Source organism: Staurois parvus, unplaced genomic scaffold (genome assembly GCF_062004578.1).
Source record: "Staurois parvus isolate SC_StPar_1 unplaced genomic scaffold, SC_StPar_1.0 ptg000586l, whole genome shotgun sequence".
Taxonomy (NCBI): Eukaryota; Metazoa; Chordata; class Amphibia; order Anura; family Ranidae; genus Staurois; species Staurois parvus.
In genome coordinates, this window is record NW_028318382.1 from 865,213 (window position 1) to 889,347 (window position 24,135).

The window sequence follows — 24,135 nt, forward strand, 5'->3', positions numbered from 1 at the left end:
TTAAAGCCCACTTGGAGTTTGCAAAAAAGCATCTGAAGGACTCTCAGACTATGAGGAATAAGATTTTCTGGTCTTGAGAAACCAAGATTGAATTGTTTGGCCTCAATTCTAAACGTTATGTCTGGAGGAAACCAGGCAACCCTCATCACCTGTAAGATGGTGGTAGCATCATGCTATGGGGTGTTTTTCTGCAGCAGGGATTGGGAGACTGGTCAGAGTTGAGGAAAAGCTGAATGGAGCAAAGTAGAGAAATATCTTCAATAAAAACCTGTAGCACAGTGCTCAGGTCCTCAGACTAGGCTGAAGGTTCTCCTTCCAACATGACAAAAATCTTAAGCACACGCCAAGACAGCACAGGAGTGTCTTTGGGGACAACTCTGTGAATGTCTTAGATTTGCCCAGCCAGAGCCCTAACCCTATTGAACATCTCAAAGAGACCTGAAAATGGCTGTCCACTGATGGTTCCCATTCAACCTGACTGAGCTTCAGAGGATTTGCAAAGAAGATTGGCAGAAAATCGCCCAATCCAGGTGTGCAAAACTTGTTGCGTCATACCCAAAAAGACTCGAGGCTGTAATTGTTACTAACGGTGCTTCAACAAAGTACTGAATAAAGGGTCTGAATACTTAAGTACATGTGATATTTCAGTTTTTCCTTTTTAATCAACTCACAGACTTTTCTAAAATCATGTTTTCATTTTGTCATTATGGGGTACTGAGTGTTTATGAGAAAAAAAATGAATTTAAACAACTGTAGTATCAGGCTACAACATAACAAAATTGAAAAAAGTGAAGGGGGTCTGAATAATTTGTGAATGCACTGTAAATAACCTCAACATGGCAAAGACAGATTAGCACATAAAAGAAAAGGAGCCAACTAGCCAAGTATATATGGGACAATCTATTAAAATACAGGCTGGTATAGGTTTTACCTTCCACATTTGGCCATTAAAAGATAACACTTAAGTACTTTGTCAATGTTATAGCACTGGTATATTAAAAACCCTAGTATAGTCGATTCTAACCCCTTCTATCTCTTCCTAATCCTTGCAGGACAAACCTGCAAGCCGGTCTCCTTTCATTATTCCACTCAGGCAGGCAGCTAAGGAAGAAGCAGCTACATGCAGTCACTTCTGAGGGGAGGGAAGGGGCAGGTGTAAAGAGGGAGGGGAAGTGCCCTGTGGACACTACTACCTTGTTCCACCAACCCCAGGGCTGTACTAGTGGCGGCAGTGGTGATTGTGGCAGGAGCTGTGGTCTGTCTGCCCACTGTGAGAATGACAGAGATCAGAGAAAAGGGGACGGAGGAAAAAAGTAAACAATGGAGGAAAGTGGTGATTAGATAGATCACATTTAACAGTGATGTGATACAGGAGGTTGGTTATATACAAACATATGAAATAAACCAGTAATAACAGAAGGTAGAGAGAGGAAGACAGATTCAATGTAAAGAGGAGTACAAATGAACACAGGAGAGTCCAAACAAGGCAGAACAAGAGACAAAAAATCAGAAGGTGATGTGTGGGGGTAACAATATGTAGGAGAGCGAAAAAGAGGGAAGGAGAGGAGAGATGAAGTAAATAGAATAAGGCAGACTTAAAATAAAGAAAAGATAAGAGCAGAGAGAAAAGCATTTTATCTCCACCACATGGTTACACAAAGAGATGAATCACTGGTAACTGGTTATATTAAAGAAAGTTCTGCAGCACATTGAGTTGGTCACATCAGAATGAGCCCCATTGTATGTAAAGTGCTGGGCTCTCCTGTGCACTTCCATAATTGTAAAGCATTGGCCTGTGCTTTGCTGTACATGGATTGTAAAAATAAGTGAATGATGGCTTGTTTTAAGGAAAGTTTTGTAGTGTTATATGCTTTTTATAAAAAGTGATTTCATCTGTGTATTGGTATTATTAGCAGAGACCACATTGCAGGACTTCACTTGAATCAGATCAAATCTGCTGAACCTATCACTGGTCATATCAGAAATGCAGCTAGAACAATGGCCAATGAAACAAATTAACGCTTAAGCGCTAGTGTTAATGCAAGTTTACACAGGTCAAACGCTTTTTTGTGTCAAAATGCTGCTGTTCCTGGACTCTCTGGCAATTTTTTTCCGCCTCAAAACGCCTCTAAACGCCTATGTGTGCATAGACACATAAGCTAACATGGAGGGGTGTTTAGAGGCAGAAAAAAAAGGCAGACGCTCCTTAAGCATTTTTAACGCTTAGTATACATGAGGCCTTAAAGTTAACCCTGCAAATGCATAGTATTGAGTATAGCAGAAGGCTCTGCAGCATGTCACACTGGTAATAAAAGAGATCCAATGTAGAAGATGAAGTGGTCTTGTTGTACACAGTGATGCCATTCCAGAAAATGTTAATTGTGGTTGACATCTTTGCTCAAACGCCTATGCCACTGTTAGCACTTGTGATAGTTAATATTTATCACTTATCCCTAAAACATAAGGCTAAACTGTCTTTCAATATCACATTTTCCTGCAGATCAGTGTTATCTAAAGGTGTTCAGCACTTTTTATTGAAATCTGGTTTTGGATTATGTAAGATTAATTGTAGGAGTGTGAGTTTCCTCATACATCAGTACAGTATAGGTCAGCAGTGGTCCTGTAGACTATTATAACAGCATGTATATATGGTTAGCAGAGTGCCTGTAGAAAATTTCCCATATTAGGTTAGGGAATCACTTACCAGAAAAGTTCCTAGTTGCCAGCATAGTGGTCAGAATGGCTCCCTATAGAAATAGCGTAAGGTGGATTAATATGGCACCCACATGGGAAAGTGACACAGATCAGAAATGCATGCTGGAACCACACTTACTTTCAGCTTTCGACGAGCATTGAATTTCTTCAGGCACTCCACAGTCTCTTGTCTGTGCATCATGGAGGCAACAGTTGAACGTTGCTGTAAGGAGACAGAGAGGAAAGTTGTAGCACATAATACCCAAGCTAATTCCTATTGTGCTGTACAGTCCAGCCACATATGACAGATGTCATAGTGGCCAGTATCAGCAATCATACGATTGTAAATATATGGGTTACTTACGCAGACCCATGGGTGCTTGAGGGCTTCATGAGCAGTAATACGTTTGGCAGGGTTAATGGTCAGCATCTGGTTAATCAGGTTCTTAGCTTCTGGTGTCACTGTGTCCCACTCTGGAGATGGGAACTGTAGAGATATCCATATGTGTCAGTTAGAGCTGCTAAATTGTCAGACCAATTCTGACCCTTTTCTAAGAGATTTTTCCCTTGCTGGCCAAAACAATGCAGAATCATGATTGTAACAAGGGCATCTCACTGGTTTGGCCATTGAGGGTGTGATGCCAAAGTAGAAGGTGAGTGGACCACCAGCAAGAGAATTGTTAGTGTGACATAGGCCTTCAATAAAACAAATATACTAGTCCAAGATATCTGTTTCACAGAACTGGCTGCAAAATAATTTCTTATACAGCATTCCACTCACTGATCTCTTATCTTTGAAGCAGGAGACTCACAGTGATGCATGAAACAAGTACAGGAATACTAGAAATGAATAATTGCAGAATATTACAGGCAAGTGAGTGATAAAGACAGTGAGGGTTGTGTGAAGAGAGGAGTTCTACCTGTTCATCTTTTATGATCTTCTGCATCTGTCCATACATGGGACATGAATGCTGGGCTGTTAACATGTCTAATACAGTTGTTTGACAATCTTCTCATTTGTGGAGCAAGAATGATTACATCAAAGGATCTCTGAAATCAGTGATAGGTATTCGTTGAGTTTAAGATTTGTTTTCAATTTTCAATTAATTTGTACTGATAAAGCAAAGAAATGATAACTTAGGTCTCCTATTTACTGCCTCATAGGCAGCAAAAGGGTGATCCAAAAACATTATTTAAATACTGCTTGTGTCTCATAGTTAAGGAAAGGTTGCCCTTTCCTTCTGATTTCACAATTCCAAATGTTTAGATTCCTCCATGTATGGACAGATAAAAGGCCTGTATTGATGGGTTTTGGACTTCAGGGGTATCAGTTTGAGATGTATCTGAAATCAAAGACTTTTATGGAAATGCAAAACCTGTTTGAAGTGAGCAGAAGTCTTTTGACAAAGGCCCTTACCATGATTTCTGCAGCTACACAGAGCATATGAGTTGAGAAATGTAAACAAAATCCTAAACAAATGTAGGTTTCTAGCAGGCATGTGTATGTAGCGCTTCCCTCTTGAGGGCTTTCTTGAGGGCTTCTGTGTTTCTGTATCCCTCTTTGCTTCGCACAACCAAGCAACACACATTTTCCACACTTGCATCCACAGTCACCAAACAGCCCATAAGCTTGTTTTTTTTTGTTATTCATTAGAGGATATAACTTGCATAGGGTAATAGGGATTATAGAATTCCCAACTTGACTGAACCAATACAAAGGGACAGCTTCCTCCCTATTTAAAGAAAAGATCCTGGACTGTTCTTTTCCTTGAAAGCGGATAAGTAGCAACTGTTCCTTACAGCCTAGGGACTCGCAACCCCTCTGAAAGTTAGCTTAGCTTGTTGCAAACTACATGCAGAGATGTCTCCTCTCTTCTGTAGAACTGCTCCAAGCTTCACAGCCTTCATCTTCCAGGACAAGGATAAAGGATTAAGCACAGTGCTGTCCTTTGAAATCTTGCTACATGTGACAGTCTCTCCCCTTGTAGACTCCTGGGTGTGCTCATGTACTCACTCTGTCGTCCTTGCTGTCACTGCTCCCAGGCCTCGTTCATGCAGTGATGCTGAATGGACCCTTCTGAGCCAGCCTGAGCCCGGCCTGGAGGCCAGCCTCCCTAGACCTAGGGGACTCCATCTTTCACCTGACTCCTGCCAGCCTGACTCTCCCATATTTATGGGTTGGTCTCACCACACTACCAGGGCCTCCAAACCTGGGATTGGTTAGGCTCCCATAGACATGCAGATTAGGTCCCCTCTGCTTCTACCTACTGGCTTCTGAAAAGTTCCATGGTCCTCCAGAACCTGGCAAACCTGTTAAGCCATCCAGCCTGATCTGCAGTAACCTTAAAAACTTAATTACAGACTCACAGAGTTACCATGAGTCATATGCAATAAATTTACCTATACTACTCTAGTAGCACACTAGAGTGTGTTACATGTACATAATTTTCACTACCTGATAATGCACCGACACTTGATATCATGTTTTATGTATTCTTCATGGGACCAACCTTTCAATTTATGGACTAAGATGTCTGTATTTTGAAAGATATACCAGTGAAGAAGCTAATACTGCAAACGTTTCATACAATGCAAGGACCTAAAATGTTAAACATGAACTTGTGATGTTTCTTAGGGTTTATATATTTCTGTATATTTCATATACAGAAATATATATATATCAATATTTCTGAAAATCCAAAATTTATATTTTATTAAACAACACATGTAGTGTGTGCATGAGTTTTAATGCTCAGTTATTTTTGGTGAAAGACCCCTATGTGAAAACAATAGCTTGATAATTTAATACAACTAGCAGTGCGTACAGTCCAGGAACAAATGCCAATCAGTCAGAATTTTTATCTCAGCAATCTGGATTCTGTACTGAGTTACGAAATAAACTCATCTATAAATAAGGTAAGCAGACAAGTATAACTCACATCATATGCCCCAGCTTTAATCTGCTGGTATAGCTTGTGCTGGTCCTCATCCCAAAATGGAGGGTATCCAACCAGGAGAATATAGAGGATAACACCTAGTGAGACGATACACAGAAAAATCAAATTCCAAATTCCAATATACAACATTAAAGGCCCACTTTTATAGGGAGACCATAAAACTAGCACCTCTCAAAGTAATGGACATCCTGCTAGTTGTACTCATCCTCCCTGTAGGTTAAACTCTGCAGGATGGTTTGAAATACCAATGTCAGGCATAGTCTTTGAAAAAAAATCTCCATTCTAAGCAACTTAACTTTTACATGCTTTCTAATACCAGAACTGTTTACATTTCTAAATGTAACCTTTTATATGTGAAGGTTTTCATTTATCCAGGTCATAGCATAGCTAATAGTTCACATTTAACTAAACATGTCTAGTAATGTTAAATACTGTATATCTTTCCGCTCATCTGAGTGGATTCCTCAGTTAAATAAGTGTTGTGGACATGTATCAGTGTTGGGAACATACCTGCCCCAACAAGTAATTTTGTTTCAATTTATGGAATTAGGAAGGCTGCTTATATTCAAATTAAATGAGTTTCTAAATCAGGATTGTTGTCTGGGCTATTCAGCTTTAAGACACATTGGTGTCTGTGCTCACTCCATCACTAACTCATGAGACGTTCACAGTTCCCTCTTTTTTTAAATTCCATATGAGCTAAGGGAATGAAGAACAAGGAAGCAAGTGTTTAAAGACTAAGTCCACCTTTTAGAAAATAAAAATAATAAATGCACATAAATTTGCAAGAAAAAAAAGTGCATTTATTTTTAGGCTCCCTGTAGGAAATGAAAAAAAAACACTGGAAAAATGCTGGATTAAAAACGCTCATATGATTGTTTTTTTCCCAGCGCTTTTCCGTTTTTGCGCTGGCCTTTTTCGGAGTGTACAGCTGGTTGTTAAGTAGCAGGTGGCAAGCCGGCCGCCCGCATCCTTAACAACTGATGACTCATCAGCTGTCAGTGGGGTTCCCTGCTGACAGCTGAATGTAAACAAAAGAATAGCTGGCAATTAAAATTTGAGAAAAAAACAGTGATAGGGTCCCCCCTCCTTTGGGTCTGGTATGGATTTTAAGGGGAACCCAACGCCAAAATTAAAAAAAAAATGGCTTGGGGCCCCCCCCAGAGTCATACCCTACAGACCCTTAGGTGTGCATGAACACATAGGATAACACTATCTGCTTCTCGTGGCAGAAAAGAAACTCTCATAATTAGCTGCTAGGAGCTTATTTTTAAGCTAGTGTGCATGGAAGCTTATTATTATTATTATTTTTTTTTTTTTGCTTAGGTGCCTGCAAAGCATTGCACCCGTGATCAGTGTATCACAGGTGTAGTGGCAGGCTCCTGCAGACTCTTCCTGCACCTTCTGTCCATACCAAGGTATGGGCTTTAGGTTGGAGAAAGTGTCAGTGGGCTACAAATGTGGTGATTACCGTACTTGTGTTTCTTTTGAGAGAAGATGGGACTGTAGTTTATTTATTCACAGATCTTAGAGCCCCACACAGCCATACCAATTTCAAAAGTGACAGCGGTCGCAGGGGAACCCTCATATACTGTCACGGGGGGGTAGTTTGGGGGTTCCATCTGCAACATGGTACCAAATACAAGGGTAACATGTAACATGGTACAAAAGGTGGAGTTAGCCTGTAACTGAACATGATGTGATGATTTTGTACAGTGGATAGTTGAGTCTCAGTAAGTTCAAGGACAGTTGTTATTCTTAGTGAAACATTATTACATTGTTATTGTGAAGCAAAAAAGAATCTGGGTTATTGACAATCACTATGTCTGACAACTTTGTATTTTATTTATTTAATAAGGTTCACTGTATTTACAGTTGTTGTATATACATGTCTTTGGCAATCTATAAACTAAGTCTGTATCATGCTGGTTATATCAGAATGACAATTAGAAGGCCTTTTAATCAATTCTGAAAACACACATGTTGAATTCTAAGTGAGAATGGTAGAACCGTCCATATGGTGTTTTTATTATACAGCCACAGTCACTGCAACTTGTGTCTGCTTACCACATGCCCAGATATCCACCGGTTTTCCATATGCCTCTTTTCGGAGCACCTCTGGGGACAGGTACCCTGGGGTTCCAGCAAAACCTGGCACAGAAACAACATAATGAGAGTCCTCCCGTATCTCCAGCTGGCAGTAGTTTATACAAAGAGCTATGTGCCAGGGGATTGTTTCATGTACTCACTTAGGAGAAATGGTGCGTGAAAGATATTTTCTGTGCTCAGAATTATAGGCACAGCTCTTTTTTAATCCAATGAACTTTGAAGACATTTGGAAGGAGATGAAATCTACCAAGATAACCCCCTGATAAATATCTGACAATCTATTTCTACAGAGATAGTTATATTTTTGGAAACCTAAAGGCTTATTTAAGGCAGCACACAGAGCAAAACTAATAGGCTAAGAGCAACGAATCCGATTTCAGCAGTTGCTATGGGTTACTGCACATTGACCTTAAAAAATCTTTTTTATTTGTGTCACTTCAAAGAAAGGAAGCAGCTACTGTTACATTTAAAACTGTGTCTAATATGACACTAAAGCAGAATAAAGATATTACTTTTCTTGTGATTCAGTAATTGGTAATTTTATGGTATTAAAGTAAAACTCTAGCCCCTGGATTACACCTTTCAGTTTAGTTCTGGCATAGGGCCCATCAGGACTGCTAAAGTCAGTTTATTTTGCAGAGTTGTGAACTTACATCTCATTCACACAGGCTGATTGCCATCCATGAATACCAGAACTTTCATTCACATACTATAGATCAGAATTGCAACAGACATTGTTAAACAAAAAAAACTTAATTAAAAAAGTTTTAAGTGCTTTTAATACTGTATTAAAAAAGTTTTTAGTGCTTATGTCCATTACTTTTCTGTCTTTCTCTAGGCAACAGTTTTTTTTTATTTCACTAGGCTATAATGAAAATGCCTCCCAGTTTTTCCCTGTGTATATCCCAATAAACCCATTTTTAGGGTTAAATGCTTACCTTCAGCCACCCCATCCACTGATCTTCACTGTGCACCCTTGTCTGGCATCACACAACCTTTTGGGCAAATAGTGTTGACCAGGCAATGCATCCCCTGTGCATGCATGCTACTTACTCCATTCCTATGGAAAAGGCTGTACTCTTGGCACGTACAATCATTCTTAGGCGTACAGCTTTATCTATGAATAAGGGAAACGATGTGTATGTGCAGTGGACTCATAGCCTGGCCAGCACTACATACAACTATGTGCTTTTTAGTCCTGGGAAAAGCTAAATAGTCAATATTTTCAGAATGGGTTTAAAGGTAGGTATTTAATACTGCTGCTACACTGAGGTCGTCTTTAACCCTTTCGCTGCCAGAGTTGTTTTTGCATTTTTTTGCACACGTTTCAAAGCTCATTTTAGGCTGAATATTACACAAAACCCCCAAACATTATATATTTTCTGAAAACAGACACCCTACAGAATAAAATAGTGGTAGTTCCAATTTTGTATGTCACACGATATTACAGCAAAGTCTAGGAAACACATTTCAGTAAAAAACACACTAAAGTGAATTTGTGCCGAGTAAATAGATACCCAACATGTCAAACTTTAAATTTGTGTGTGCCTATGAAATGGCAACAAACTTCAGTACCCTATATTTTCTATAGGCGACTCTTCAAAAGCCTTTACAGGTCATCAGGCATGCATGGTGATATGTAACATGAGTATTGCAATTGATGTCTTCAGGCGTAAGGTGACACTGATGCCTGCATTTACTTTTGTATGTACGTATATGTGGGGGTGGGAGACCTCAAAACCTATTTGGGGAGGGATGTTATGTGCTTGGGTGTAAGTTTATTTTTTGCAATAAAAAATTCCGCTATGTGATGAATTTTAGGTGACAAGTTCTCTTTAATAAGACATGCATGTCTCCTCTGGGCTCCACTGGATGTATTGCAATGCAGATTGCATTGCAATACATTTCTCCCCAGCTAGTCTAGCCAGGGAAAGTGCAAGCGGTGACCCGGAAGTGACGTCATACATGTCACTTTCCAGGTCACAGTAAGAAGGAGAGTGGACGTGCGTCTGCTCTCCTTTCTCCTCTCCACGCACCAGGACCCGCCATGTCGGCCCTGGGCCCGCAGATGAGCAAGCCGAGCCCGAAATACATGGCGGGAGTGCACGTGCTTGAGGGCACCGTTACCAGGGGCTGTGGAAGCAATTGGCAGCACAGCCGCCAGACTGCTTCTACCTGACAGGCAGGAGTCTGCCTATCAGTTTTAGACACAATCCTGGTGGTTGCAGCCACTGGATTGTGTGTAAAACGCCCCGCTGTCAGGTCCGTACAACATACGGACCTGGCAGCGAAAGAGTTAAAAGGACCTTTAAAGAGATTTCCTTTCACTTCATGTCCTGTAGGCAAAATAGGAAGTGTAAGGAAATCTCTCCAGATCTACTTAAACATATATTCCACTGCTCTTTATTTCAGTGACAATAGCCACCAGGACAAATATAGAAGGTAAATCTGCCCAGTGGGGGGGGGGGGGGGGGGAGGTGTACAGCAATAAAAACCTGCGAAAGATTCCATACTATTGCCACTCCATCCAAAATTAGAAAAAAAGTTGTGGCTATAGATGCACTTTAGGTATACTTATAAATAAGTGGCAACATGTACAGGGTTGGACTGACCATTTGGAAACTCTGGCACTGCCCGAGGGCCCGGGGTCAGTAGGGGGCCCCATGAGATGCCCCTGGTACCTTTTTCATAGGCTTTTTTAAATTTGGGCAAGGGCACAGGGGCCCCATGATCCCTATTGCCCGGGGGCCCCATGAGTTGTCAGTCCTCCCCTGAACATGGAGCATTGTAATTAAAAAGTGTGACTCGCTAAAATGTTCAAAATAAAGTGGTGTTTCCTGCAAAGAGGTAAAATACTCACCTCTACTGCTGCCTACACTGTCAATCTCTGCAATAGTAAAGTTAAAATGCTAGTTGGATATCTTGCAGAATCTGACACTTTGGAAAATATCAAATTCATGGTCTCCTATTATGTGTTTTAGTGACTGAGTTGCTTTAAAATATGTAGCATCAAGCGGTCAGCATAGATCTTATATACTTTATCAGCGAATCCTACACTCTCTCCATGTCCTAGTTCTAGAAAGTAGGCATGTCCTCTTCCCTGCCCCTAAAATGCAATACTTTACAGCTCATGGGCCTACCATCAGGGCAGGAATAATCATGTGAGTAACATGGTAAAATGGCTAAAGAAATAACAGTGTTTTGGTCAACTTTAAACATTAATATATTCCCATACTTACCAAACCAAGCCTGCTGTTCACCTTGCACCTCTATGGCCAGGCCAAAATCCGCCAGCTTCACAGCAGCTCCTTTGCATTTACTGGCAAGGAGAAGGTTTTCTGGCTGTTGTTAACAGAAATGTGGTTAGTTGCATTGACAGATCGCCACTGTTCATTGTCTGCATCTTACAGTCACCCAGGAGGAATAAGGTTCCCTTTATAAAGGCGACCAGACTTGGAGTTGTATGAATATGCTTGAGAAATGATAGAGTACAGCATAAGGCTGATTTGTCTTCACTGCAACATTTCATAAAGGGAGGTCTGGTTCCTTACTTTTATCAGACTGTATGGTCTCCATCTCTTTTACCTGATAATCTAGTCGCAGATTTGACCTCTCAAAAAAAAAAAAAGATTAATTTTGTTATTTTACTATAATTACAATGATGGGGATTATCACAGTAGCAGAAGAGGTTCTTTGTATGTATTTAGGCAAATAGCTTTGTAGTGTTGATGGTGTATGTACTTTGACATTTGTTAGTTAAGCTATGTAGAATGTGAGCACTAACATTAAAATGCCCCTGTAGCAGTTTTGTTGGATTCTCATCCAGACTTTAGAAGAGATATGTAGTCAACAAGTAGCTGGATACATTGAATCTGTAAAGTAAAAAGTCCTCCCTGGTGAATCTACAGCCCAGGCTAATCTAAATCAGTCTAAGCTGAAGAATGGGGACAAAAAATATAGTAGGTGACCAAGGTAGGAGTAGTTAAAAGCCAAAACATAACTGAATGTAGGGCTTGTATGGGCAGGCTAAAAATTCACTATGATTTTAGGTACTTCTGAGATTTGCATTTCTACTGCTCAAGGAGTTACACTAAATAAAGGATACCTAAATCCAAGAACAAAAGTGTAATATATTGCAGTTGACCAGTCTTTATATGTGGTGGCTGCGTTAGTTTTCTTTTTTTTTTCAGTCTAACTACGTGTTATGCTGGTATAGAAAAATACCCAAAATGCAGTGTTTTTATAACTTACTGAAAGAAAAACGCAGGTAATGTTATTGACTTTCCTAGATAGCTTATGTGAACTAAAGAGCCCCTCCCTCCCTATGCAATGGAGAAGCAGGGTGTTTATAGTTGAAATCAGGAGAGTAGCTGAGGTTGACATGGCTGCAAACGTATAGATACAGTATGGCCAGTGAGTGTTGCTACCCTAAAACAGTGATTCTTAACCTTTTTCAGTCAAGGCACCCTTTAAAATTATGGACAGTCCCGAGGCACCCTTTAAAACAATGGACAGTCTTGAGGCACCCCATTCTAAAATGAGGTGCCTCAAGACTGTCCATAATTTTAAAAGGGCACCCCATTCTAAAATGTGAAAAGCTATTCTAACAGTTTTATATAACACAGCAACACCCACACATGTAGGACACTCAACATTAGATGTGATTTATTCTTCCAAAGCAAATACACTTCTGCACACTGGTACTGTCTAGTATTTCAAAGTTTCTCTTCTCCCTCAGTTTTTCTCCATCATTGAGATAATGTGACCCCAGCACTGGTGGAGAGGGGCAGGGGAAGATCAAACTAGGATGCTGTGCAGGTGGCTGAAAACCTCCTTATTTACTGATGATGTAATTGGCTGTCAGGATGCCAGCTGCTAGAAAGTCGTAATGGTACACAATGAAAACCTGTGGCTTTGTGTAACTAAAGGGCAGGTTTGTTCCACCCCCTGGCTTGTATACATGTTTTGGTCAATTTTTAGACATTTTGCCAATGCACCCCTGAAGAAACCTCAAGGCACCCCATGGTGCCTGAGCACCCTGGTTGAGAAAGGTTGCCCTAGAACAGCAAGTGTATTACTAGCAGGAATGCAATTTGAAATTATAGAAATTAACCCTTAAAAAGTCTTATTTAGATATGCTTTTAAGTTAATTAAACTGAAACCAAAATTGTAATATATTGCAGCATACCAATCATTAGATGTGGTGATTGCATTAGTTTTCTTTTTTGTTAGGCTTTTTTCCCCTCTGTTTTCACTTGGTGATCTGGCCTCTGACCTCCTGTATTATACTTTGGATGAAGGAGCACAGAGGCACCTTTGGACAGCAGCATTGTCAGTCTGAGTGGAGGAGAGTGATAGATGTACTAGCAGATCTAGATACACAAATCTGATTGAAGCCAAACTCCAGCTCACACTGCAGTTACATAAGCAGTTACAACAACAATTGTATTTTTTCTTTAGGGATAAAGGTTTTACATAAATAATAAAAGCTGGCTATTACAAGCACCCCTGTCAGTGGTAAATGGTTTGCCCCAACACTCTAACTACTACATTTTCAGGAGAGCTTATTCTGTTGAAAAACAACACTTACTGGCCTGATCATCAGGTGAAAATAAAGGAAGAAAGCCAAAAAAATAAAACTGCAGCCATCACATCTAAAAATTGGTAAGCTGCAATATAATAAATGCTTGCCTTTTGGGTTTAATTCTGCTTTAAGCTGCTTATGATTTACATCAAACCTAAAACTTACTTTTGCATCCACTTTGACATGTTTTGGAAAGAGTGTAGAAAAAGTGTAGAGAAAATTGGGCATATGACTGTAGGGAGTATGAGCTGCTGAAATTCAAGTTCTTGTGCTCCTATTCAGAAGAACCACCTTCCACCATGGGTTTTATGCAGCTACTTTCAGGCGATTTGACACTGACAAAAAAAAGCTATGAGGACATCCACTAAATAACCCTCTCATTCTCGGGAAGCCCTAGTTTTTTACCACCTTCCCTAAATGACCAATATCTGTTCTCCGAGAGCAGCTGATCAATTTTAAGTTCTGACTTTTTTTCTCAAGACTCTTCTCTCACACTTCCTAGCTGTTCTTTAGCCACTGCAGCTCCCTCTCTACAGCTTTTTGGACTGGTTTACTCCTAGGCTTGGCCCTGAGGGACTTTACCTGCTCCTATCTGGAAGAAGATGCAAGGCTGGCCTTCAATGTTGCTTCGTATCCTGCCTAGGCACTATCCTTGGCATGTAGTGCATCATGTTGAGCTAGTCACAGGGCCAGAGTGGTGAATTATTGGTGGTGGAGCCCTATCCCTTAAGATCTCTTTGGGGTATGACCATTATGGAGGGCAGAACCAGGATGGCGTTTGTCTAACCTGTGGTGTAGAAGCCATAGGTCATGGACTTTGGGCCTTTTAAAATCTGGTTTCACTTACATGTCTGAGTGGGAGAAGGATCTTGGAGAAGAGATCGAGGCTGAAGAATGGCATAAGTGTTTCCTGACTCTGGCATTATGAATGTAACCTTGATAAAAGCCAACATGAAATTACTTACCTGATGGTATGTGGTTCCAACGTGTTTAGCTAAAATGTATCCATCTGCTTCTCTCCTCGGTTTTAGGGGATGTGGCATGAATGGATCCATGTGTCATGTCTGGTGGGAATGTCCACAGCTGCATGGCTTTTGGAATGGAGTCTTTGCTTTGTTGCGTCGTATTAGGGGGCTGCCCATTCCTCAGACCCCTTCTTGGTTCTAGCTCTACTCTGCTCTCAAGGAATTCACACTGTGAGATGCCTGGATGATCTCCTGTTAAAGGACCAGTCCTTCTAAGCCTAGTGTGCCAATATCCAGTTGACAGTGCAGACTCCTCAGAGACTCAAATGGATCCAACCTTCAGAAGTCATTGCTGGACCTGGAAGGCTTATTGTGCCTATTGCAGGGCTTGAAAATTCCATCTTAGGAAGTGCTCCATGGGACACATTATAGGAGATTTACTAAAACTGGTTGACTCAGAATCTTGGGCACCTGTGCATGGTAGCCAATCAGCTTCTAACCTTAGCATGTTCAGTTAAGCTTCAGCAATAAAACCTGGAAGCTGATTGGTTTTTATGCAGAAGTGGACAAGATTCTGAGTCAACCAGGTTTAGTAAATAAACCCCATTCTGTCATCCTCCAGTCTGGTCTTGACCAGCATCTGCCTTTGAACTACATCAAGTGGAAAATCTTGGCCCTTGTTCTGTCTTAGAGACCGCTGGCATTCTATTCCTTAGGTGGGGTCCCTCTATACGTTCCTCACTAGGACCTTAACCTGTTTTTTTTTGCTCTTCAGTGGCCGTCTTTTGAACCTACTTGGAATATCTCTTTGATCTCACTTGCAGCAGGTCTTTGAGTTAGTGTCCCTATCTTCTAAACAGTGTTTCCTTATGCTCCACAAGGACATACACTATATTGCCAAAGGTATTGTTGAGCCTGCCTTTACACTCACAGGAACTTTATTGGCATCCTAGTCTTAGTCCATAGGTTTCAATATTGACTTGGCCCACCCTTTGCAGTTATAACAGCTTAATCTCTTCTGGGAAGTCTGTCCACAAGGTTTAGGAGTGTGTCTATGGGAATGTTTGACCATTCTCCCAGAAGCGCATTTGTGAGAAGGCCTGGCTCGCAGTCTCCGCTCTAATTCATCCAAAAGGTGTTCTATCGGGCTGAGGTCAAGACTCTGTGCAGGCCAGTCAAGTTCCTCCACCCCAAACTTGTTCACCCATGTCTTTATGGACCTTGCTTTGTGCACTGGTGTGCAGTCATGTTTGAACAGGAAAGGGGCCATCCCCAAACTATTCCCACAAAGTTGGGAGCATGAAATTGTCCAAAATGTCTTGGTATGCTGACGCCTTAAGAGTTCCCTTTACTGGAATTAAGGGGCCAAGCCCAACACCTGAAAAAGAACCCCACACCATAATCCCCCTCCTCCAAACTTTACACTTGGCGCAATGCAGTGAGGCAAGTACTGTTCTCCTGGCAACTGCCAAACCCAGACACGTCCACCAGATTGCCAGATAGAGAAGATCGTTTTGTCACTCCAGACAACACAATTCCACTGCTCTAGAGTCCAGTGGCGGTGTGCTTTACACCACTGCATCCGACGCTCTGCATTGTACTTTGTGATGTAAGGCTTGGATGCAGCTGCTCGGCCATGGAAACCCATTCCATGAAGCTCTTTACGCACTGTTGTTGTGCTAATCTGAAGGCCACACGAAGTTTGGAGGTCTTTAACTATTGACTCTGCAGACAGTTGGCAATTTCTGCACACTGTGCGCTAAAGCATGCGCTGATCCCACTCTGTCTATTAGATGGTCTACCACTTTGTGGCTGAGTTGCTGTTGTTCCCAGTTGCTTCCACATTGTTATAATACCACTAACAGTTGACCGTGGAATATTTAGCAGCAAGGAAAGTTCACAGATGGACTTATTGCACAGGTGGCAACCTATCACGGTACCATGTTTGAATTAACTGAGCACCTGAGAGCGACCCATTCTTTCACAAATGTTTGTAGAAGCAGCCTGCATGCCTAGGCGTTTGATTTTATACAGCTGTGGCCATGGAGGTGATTGGAGCACCTGAATCCAATGATTTGGAAGGGTGTCCCAATACTTTTGGCAATATAGTGTAAATGTCCTGAAGCCTAAAGCCTCCTTTCTCTCAAAAGTGATTTCCTCCTTCCACATTGTTCTTTTCTCCTTATGTACTGTTATGAAACATACCAAGGAGATTTCTCTCCACTTTTGATGCGAAAAACACTGTGAGGTCTACATTTCTGCTACATCCTCTTTTAGGCAGTTTCCCTCTTTGTCCTTCCTGAAGGCTCTCAAAGGAGGAGCTTTTTTTCCCTGGTGAGACTTGCTCAGTTATAAGAAAAAAATAGGCCCAGAAGTAGCAGATCAGAAATGCAAATTGCTGCGAGTTTGGAGATCACGTCTGGCAGGAGGGCAGAAGTTTGCTTTTACAGATAGTGCTGTACAGTTATGTAGTGTCTTTTTCCCCATTTCACGAATTTTCTAAATAAGCTTTCCATTTTGAATTTTTTTTTCTATAGACACTAATTAATTCTGCTACCCAGAGAGTCAAATGCCCAGCTCTGTGACTAGCACCTCTATTATACTGCCAAGACTGGGTGGCACAACAGATGGCAGAAAAAGGACAGGTTTTAGAGAGATGGTGAGCATACTGTTGCTGAGCAGGGGAAATTCTGAAAGGATGGAGAAGACTGGTATAATGGTGGTATAAATACAAATCGATCCTTGAACCACTGAGTACATATAAGAAACATACAGGTACAGTATATACTTTGGGCACAAAACCACGCAGAATAGCTCAAAATAAAGATCGCTGCCCTCAACATGCCATGCACCCCCAAATTAAGCTGCTTTCCCATTGCAAACCTTCACATGCCATGGTAACCACAACTATTTCAACATCCACAAAGAAAGCCAGAGACAACTCGCCACCAGCATGCAGGCAACAAACCAACAGCAGGCTTGCATAGGGTGAGAGATGGGTATGGAGGTATGTCCAGCCTGACATGCACATGGAAAAGAGATGGTATGGGCGGGGGATACAAAACTCACCTTAAGGTCCCTGTGGACAACCCCCATTTGGTGGCAGTGGAGGACTGCTTCAAGAATCTGCTGGATGCAATGACTGCGTGCAAACAGCAGGGGGGGCGTTAGTAAGATCTGTGTGCACCCTGCGAGCTGATGGAGGAGGGGAGGGGCGGGAGAGAAGGGAAGGGATGTCTGCCAACCAAAATTAATCATTGCAAAGGATGGGGTCTAAAAATCCTTGTTTCAGGTAAAGGTGTAAACTGCTCCTGAGTTTGTACATTCACCATTTCACATGCTCATTTCAATTATACTTTTTCACTCAATACATTTTCTATGTGTTTTCAATACACACAGTTTTACTTGTAAACATACTTCCTGTTACATCGCATGACTGTACGTTTTTTGAATGGAAGCAAGAACAAAATATTTTAAAAATGATACACTTCCTATTCTGAATTGCCTATTATGCTGATAGAAATCAAGGAATTCAAATGTTGAGATTTATATGTCTGGTTTCTCTTTCTGAGAATGCTAATTACCAGGCTGCAACATTAATTCTTTGGCTTCAAATATTCAGCTAGAACCAGAACAGAGGAAATTTGACTTTCTTTTGTCCGTTATCTGAAGCCAGCATCAAACAGGAAACTGGAAAATTGTTAGAAGGAAAGTCCAGCAATGTAAAGATAGCCCTCATATTTCTCTCATGACAGGTGCACTTTGTCATATTTTGCTTTTATAGATAGGAGATAGGAAATCAACGGATAATGTTAACATGCTGATTTACATGAAGTAAATTCCTAGGGCAACCGTTCAAATATAAGGTCTTTCACAAAAACATCCAACACCTTTGGTATGGCATCCCTCCTGTGATCTAATTGCTTTCCCTGCACTGAAGCAATGCAACCACGAATGCAGCTTAGATTGTAAACTCTAACGAGCAGGGCCTTCTGTTTCCTTTTGTACCAAATTGTATTGTAATGTCTACTTTCATTTTGTAACGCACTGCACAAACTGTTGGCACTATATAAATCCTGTATAATAATAATAATGTGACACAATGCAAAGATACACTGGTTTTTTTTACAAACGCCAGAAAGCCATATGCTTGTAGATGTCTATTGTTCAGCTATGCAGACTGATAAAGAAAATTCACTCAGTTCCCCCATTCATGCTAAACAGCATTGATGGAGAAGTCTACACTGCTGGCTATTGTATTCTGACAGCTGAAGCACCTTCTGCTGTCTGAGTACCCGGTACTGGTTGGATGCAGTCGCTGTATGACCATCAATTTTCCACACGACCTGTTAATTTTTTTAAATGAAGTTTGTCGAGCCAGGTGACGTTGACAGGGCCACACACAGCTCAAATTTCAGCCAGTTCCTGCTAAATGTGAGCCATGAATGACTGGAGTAAGGAATCTGTTTGGTAGCCTTTGGTAGAGTGGACACATCTCACAGTCTGTAACAATCTATGGTTTGAGATTGAGATCAAATTGTATGAAAATCTAAAACGTGCAATCACATATTATACAAAGCAATCATCTAATAAGAGACACTGGGGTTGATTTACTAAAACTGGAGAGTGCAAAATCTGGTGCAGCTGTGATTGGTAGCCAATCAGCTTCTAAGTACAGTCTGTTCAAATACAGGATAAGTTCACCTTTTGGGAACATATTACATGTTCTGCCCGATTCCCCCCCCCCATGATAGAAGTACAGGGAGAAGTCCCGCGTACTAGCTGTTCATTTTTAAATATAGCATTGCCGTACGGGGCTCCGCCCACATGGCCATGTCATTCATTTACAGTGTTTTGTGAATAAATGGACTACAAGTCCCGACAGCCTTGTAGTTGTCAATGGACTACCATGGCACTGTGAGAGCTGTGGTAGTTCATTGACTCTTCAGGGAAGTAGCCTGCACATTGATGTCACGCCGCCGGGGCAGCACGAAGGTCCGGCGGCCATCTTAGTGCATTGTTTTATACTGTTTGTACTCTCCACATGGATACTCTGTACCTTTAATAAAGTACTACACTATTAGCCAATTTTCTCTGGCTCTTTTGTGAGATAACTCCTCAGGATTTCTCATTGCGGTTTGCATGCTGCTTGGTGTCATCATGCCTATCTGAGATCATCCTGGGCTTTCATGGTCCTATGGCTGATGGGTGTGCTGCCTGACTTACCCGGGGAAGAAACCAGCTGTTCATGCGCATTTTATATGCACTTCTGGTGAGTGCATATAAAGGAATACTTTTCACGGATTCACCAGCACTGGATGTCACCTGTTCACGGATTTATTTTCTTGACTTTTTTATAAGTATTGTTTATCACAATTGTGTCATTTGATATATGTTAACTATCAGTCACTATTTAGTTTATATCATCCAACGCTAACCACTCAGTGTCACAAATACCATCACCACACTTATCAGTATATTAATTATTGCTATATTTATAATTCATGAACTCTCACACTTTAGACTGGTAGCGCTGATCAGAGCGCCTCACTGTGTCTGCTTTTTAATATTGCTGCTATTCGTTCTATTGCTGCTTCAATTCACCTTATCATCATTTATAATTTATTTATGTATATGCACATGTTTTAGAAGTACTTTATTTGATTCATTCATTACTTTAGCGCTGCACCTTTTATATTTCATTGACTCTTCCTGTCAGACGTATCGGCTTGCCCAAAGGGGACGTATGATACACTGGCAGTCTGAAGGAGGCCTGCATGGCACAAGCGATCTGCTGATCGCTGGTGCAATGCTTTCCAGGCTCTTGATACAAAAATTAATAAATGCACATTTTTTACCTGCAAAAAAAATTTGCATTTATTATTTTTTGTAGAAAGGTGAACTTATCCTTTAAGCTTTGACAAAAAAAAACCTGGAAGCCGATTGGTTTCTATGCAGAGCTGCAACAGATCTTGCACTCTCCAGTTTTAGTAAATTAAACCCACTATACTTTGTGATGCTATTGAACATTATTTTCTAACATTCTATATGATTATTAGGTTCATTTAGCACAGTAATTTTTTTTTACATCATCATTATGCAATACAACTTTTAATGCTGTGTATGACACTGTATAAATTATCTTACAATCAGAAGCTAATATTTAGGATTTGGTTGTAAAACAGCATAGTAAATCTAAGGGTAAAAGAAAATAGAGGTGACAGCAGTAGTAATTAGCTGAGAGCCCAAACTGTTATCACTGGCCTACTGCTACAAAAGACTTTCTTTAATGCTGCCTAGGGTTTCCCATTTTTTCTAATTTTTGTTGCTTGTGACCAGTTTGTGCTGCTTTACTGTGATGGAGAAAAGTGGTGTCACCAACTTGATGATGCAGTCTGGGCTGGGGGGAAATCACATGCGTGAATACACAGAATTACATATCTTTTGGCATGTTAAGACAGATTTGCATGTATGTATTTCAACAGTGCATTTCACGTTTTGGCTTGAGGTTCACCTTTAAGAGAACCTTCATGACTAGGGCAAAATGAATTAAAGTGAACCTATACACCATTTAAATGTTTAAAAGTAACAGTCCTCTTAAACAATACACATAAGATTCCATCTATTGCCTTTCTTAGACAGAAACGCTTCTTTAGTGTTTGTCTTTGAATAATCTAAAAAGTCTTTCAGGACAGTGAAATGATGGATGGTAGAACATATCCATGAAGTCAATGAAATTATTTTTGGTAATGCCTGGGATACCCTGAACGCATCTGGTTTAAGTAGAAAGGCTTTGTCATAGATTCCTACTCAAAGCTATGGTACGCCACTTCCCTTACAACCCCTGGCAGCCTGGGTCATTTGAGAGTGTTTAAACACCTGCTTTGCACAATAAGAGATGGGTATCTTTATTGGCCAGTGAGGCTCCTGTGAAGATGTGCCATAACTCCAAGTCATCCCCAAGTGAACCCCAAGTTCAGGAATCCTAGACATCATTGACCATGAGTTGGATACACTTAACAATATAGGCACCTTGTGTATTTTTTTACAAAACACAACTAATAAAGCATATTTATGAGAAATGCACTTTAAATGAACTGATTGAGTTGCCATGCACCTTGTGGTTCAGTGGCCTTTTGTGAACAGTCCAAACCATAACCACATTTGATGCCTTTCAGCTGAGCGACAGCAGGAAACAGGGCAGATGCAGATATGCAAGAGCCTGAATGCTAACCACCACCTCAGCAGTATAGACCCACCCTTATCTGAACGAAGAAGGGAGCTGATTTCTAAATAGTGACCATGCTTGCTTGAACCAGAGCTTTTTTCAGCCAGACATTGCAGAACTCTGTTTCGCCACCTTCTATACTGGTCCTGAGATCACCACTATGTACTGCCTGCTTCTGTGTTTAGCACACCTCTCCTGCTAGCTTCCACAGAACCTCCCTGCTGCTACACTCAGGGCTGGAACAAAGGAGGGGAAGCTGCCTGGCCATGGTGTGTTCATGGGAGGGAAGGGGGGCATCACATGCTGAGCTGCCGCCTGGTGTCCAGATGCTAAAAACGTCATCCAGTGATCCTGTTTCTGCTGCTCATCTCTGCAACTCCGCCCATCCGCAACTAGCTTCTACCCCTCTGTCTACAACTCACCTCTCCACGCATCCACAATTCCCCTCTGTATCCCTGTCTGCAACTCCCCTATGCACCCCTCCCTTCCTTGGCTGCAGCTTACCTCCGTAAAATTCCCCCCTTTCACCGCTCACTTCTGCTGCCCTTGTCATAGCTAACTCCTGTCCACAGCTCACCTCTGCACCCTATTCTACAACTTATCTCTGCAACCTCCCCAATAGTTAAGCTTTTCAGCCCTCTTCGATACTTCGATAGCTCTTTACTCCTACACCCCTCCGCAGTGTTGCATGTATGATAACTGCAGTGGGAAGAAGATTGGTGTTGCAGCAAAAGATGCATTTTTTATTTAGCAAGGTCTGGCCAGTTTGAACCCATAGGTAGATTTGAGGTATAAAGAGCAACTATAATTTTGAAAAAAGTTATCAATATGCTGCAAAGGAGTAAGGAAAGGAAATTAGTTATATTTTAACACGTTTTTTTATCTAAGTACTCCCTGTCTCCTGTATACATTTTTTTGACCAAAAATACAAGATAGGTCCCATCTTTATATCATTACACATCACTCATCTTGCATATGGCTGCAATAAAAAGAATGATTGTGAAGAGTTTGATGTCATGGTGATATTCTGAGATGCTTAGACAGCCTGCTATACTTTTCCACATCCTATTCTTGTTGTATTTCCATGGTAACAAACAGAATGGAGGAACTTTAAAAATACATGGCAGACATAGCGGCAGTTTAGTTATAGTCTAAATAGCAGTATGAAGTAACATTTTATTTATGGTCCATACAGTTAAAGCAGTCACTCTGCCCAATATTTAAAATACAGTTTAAACTGAACCTGTGGTCACTTGTAAACTAAACCAGCAGCAGGGTGCATGGACCCTTGGTATTGCTATTCAGTCCCTCCCCTCCATTCCCGTGGTGGGAGGCAACATCCCTTTGGGAAATAAAATAGCTATCAATATAATAGGGCATCCCAGGTTTTAGGGTCTCCAACTGGCTTTGCTAAATATTTAAAAGTTAAAAATGTATCTGTAGGTGATTTTTTTTCCTTGTCTGCTGCTTGTCTTTGTAATATATACAACTACTGCTTTTGCTAGGGGAATTGGATTGCAGCCACACTTGTCTGCCTCTTGTACCTCGACAGCTATGCCTAGCTTTCAATACGTGACACATACACAAAGATGGAGTCCACAAGCATAGATGTGAGCAAGGAGGTTTGATTTAAGAAAGCACACAACAAAGATCAAACTTGCCATAAGGTGTTTCGCACTGTAGCCACAGCCTTTTGATTAATCACAACAGCCCAAAACATTTCAATGCACTTTTTGTGCATTTTTTATTTAGGAGTAACATCAATATCCAATATACTTCACAGCATATAACGGGTTCCAGTTTGGTGATACAGAGTAGTAATGTAACCAAAGAGTATGGTACAAAGACTAATAGCACACTGTTTATAAAGGATAACAAAGCATAAACAGAAATCCCCATTTCTGCTCAACAGTAAGATAAACTTAGAACGCCGGTGCATATCAAGGCGCTTTTGAACGCTGTTATGTGTTTTTTTTTCTTTAATGAGACCTCTCAGATTTAATAACCGCTTGTAGACTCCACCATTCTTTAGTTTAAACATGATCACTCAGAATTGCACCATTCAGAAATGCAGAAAAATGTCACTGCTCCAAGCCCACATAAAGATCCCCTACCACTGGAAATCCGGGTGCTGCCAAAGGGAGCCTAACCATATAACATGAACTCAGTTGCATACGCCAGATCTCATACAACTTTATTAAGCCTTGACATAGAACGCCACAGCCCTGGCTTGGAATGCTTCTTTCATTGGTGTTTCACCCAATTTGACATTCAAGACAATATTGTGATTATCTGTGATCAAGCCCATATTGGTGAAATGTGTTTGAGAGGGCCAGTTCTAGGTGGGACTGCAATGTGTCATCTGGGTTTAATAAATGTGCAGGAGATCAGACATGCAACTTTAGTTTTTCAAAGGACTCATAGTATCAATGTTTGTTTTTTGTGCCGAGTGACAGCCTAAAATAATATCATATAACTTGTTTTGAACATTCTGTGAGCTTTCTGTTTATTTTCAGTGCTTTGCAATTGAGCTGCTTTCACACTGATCCATTTTTCTTTTGCATTAAAAAAAGCGGAAGAAAAACCTGTGACCAGGTA

The 24,135-nt window shown here is 41.0% G+C and overlaps 1 protein-coding gene across 21 annotated transcripts in view; it reads right to left on the reverse strand.

The window, feature by feature from the left end:
• CAMK2B (calcium/calmodulin dependent protein kinase II beta) overlaps positions 1–24,135 on the reverse strand; it is a 208,684-nt gene that overhangs the window by 34,562 nt on the left and 149,987 nt on the right. For 11 of the 21 annotated variants that reach the window (XM_089692420.1, XM_089692427.1, XM_089692417.1 and 8 more), the window contains exons 6-12: positions 17,379–17,451; positions 11,000–11,102; positions 7,719–7,802; positions 5,634–5,728; positions 3,059–3,181; positions 2,834–2,917; positions 2,705–2,747 (exon numbers count right to left, since the gene is read on the reverse strand). In XM_089692420.1, the coding sequence (XP_089548546.1) occupies positions 2,705–2,747; positions 2,834–2,917; positions 3,059–3,181; positions 5,634–5,728; positions 7,719–7,802; positions 11,000–11,102; positions 17,379–17,451 (605 nt within the window). Of the gene's footprint in view, positions 1–1,193; positions 1,269–2,704; positions 2,748–2,833; positions 2,918–3,058; positions 3,182–5,633; positions 5,729–7,718; positions 7,803–10,999; positions 11,103–17,378; positions 17,452–24,135 lie in introns of all 21 variants that reach the window. The other 10 variants (XM_089692428.1, XM_089692418.1, XM_089692424.1 and 7 more) reach the window with 3 other exon arrangements.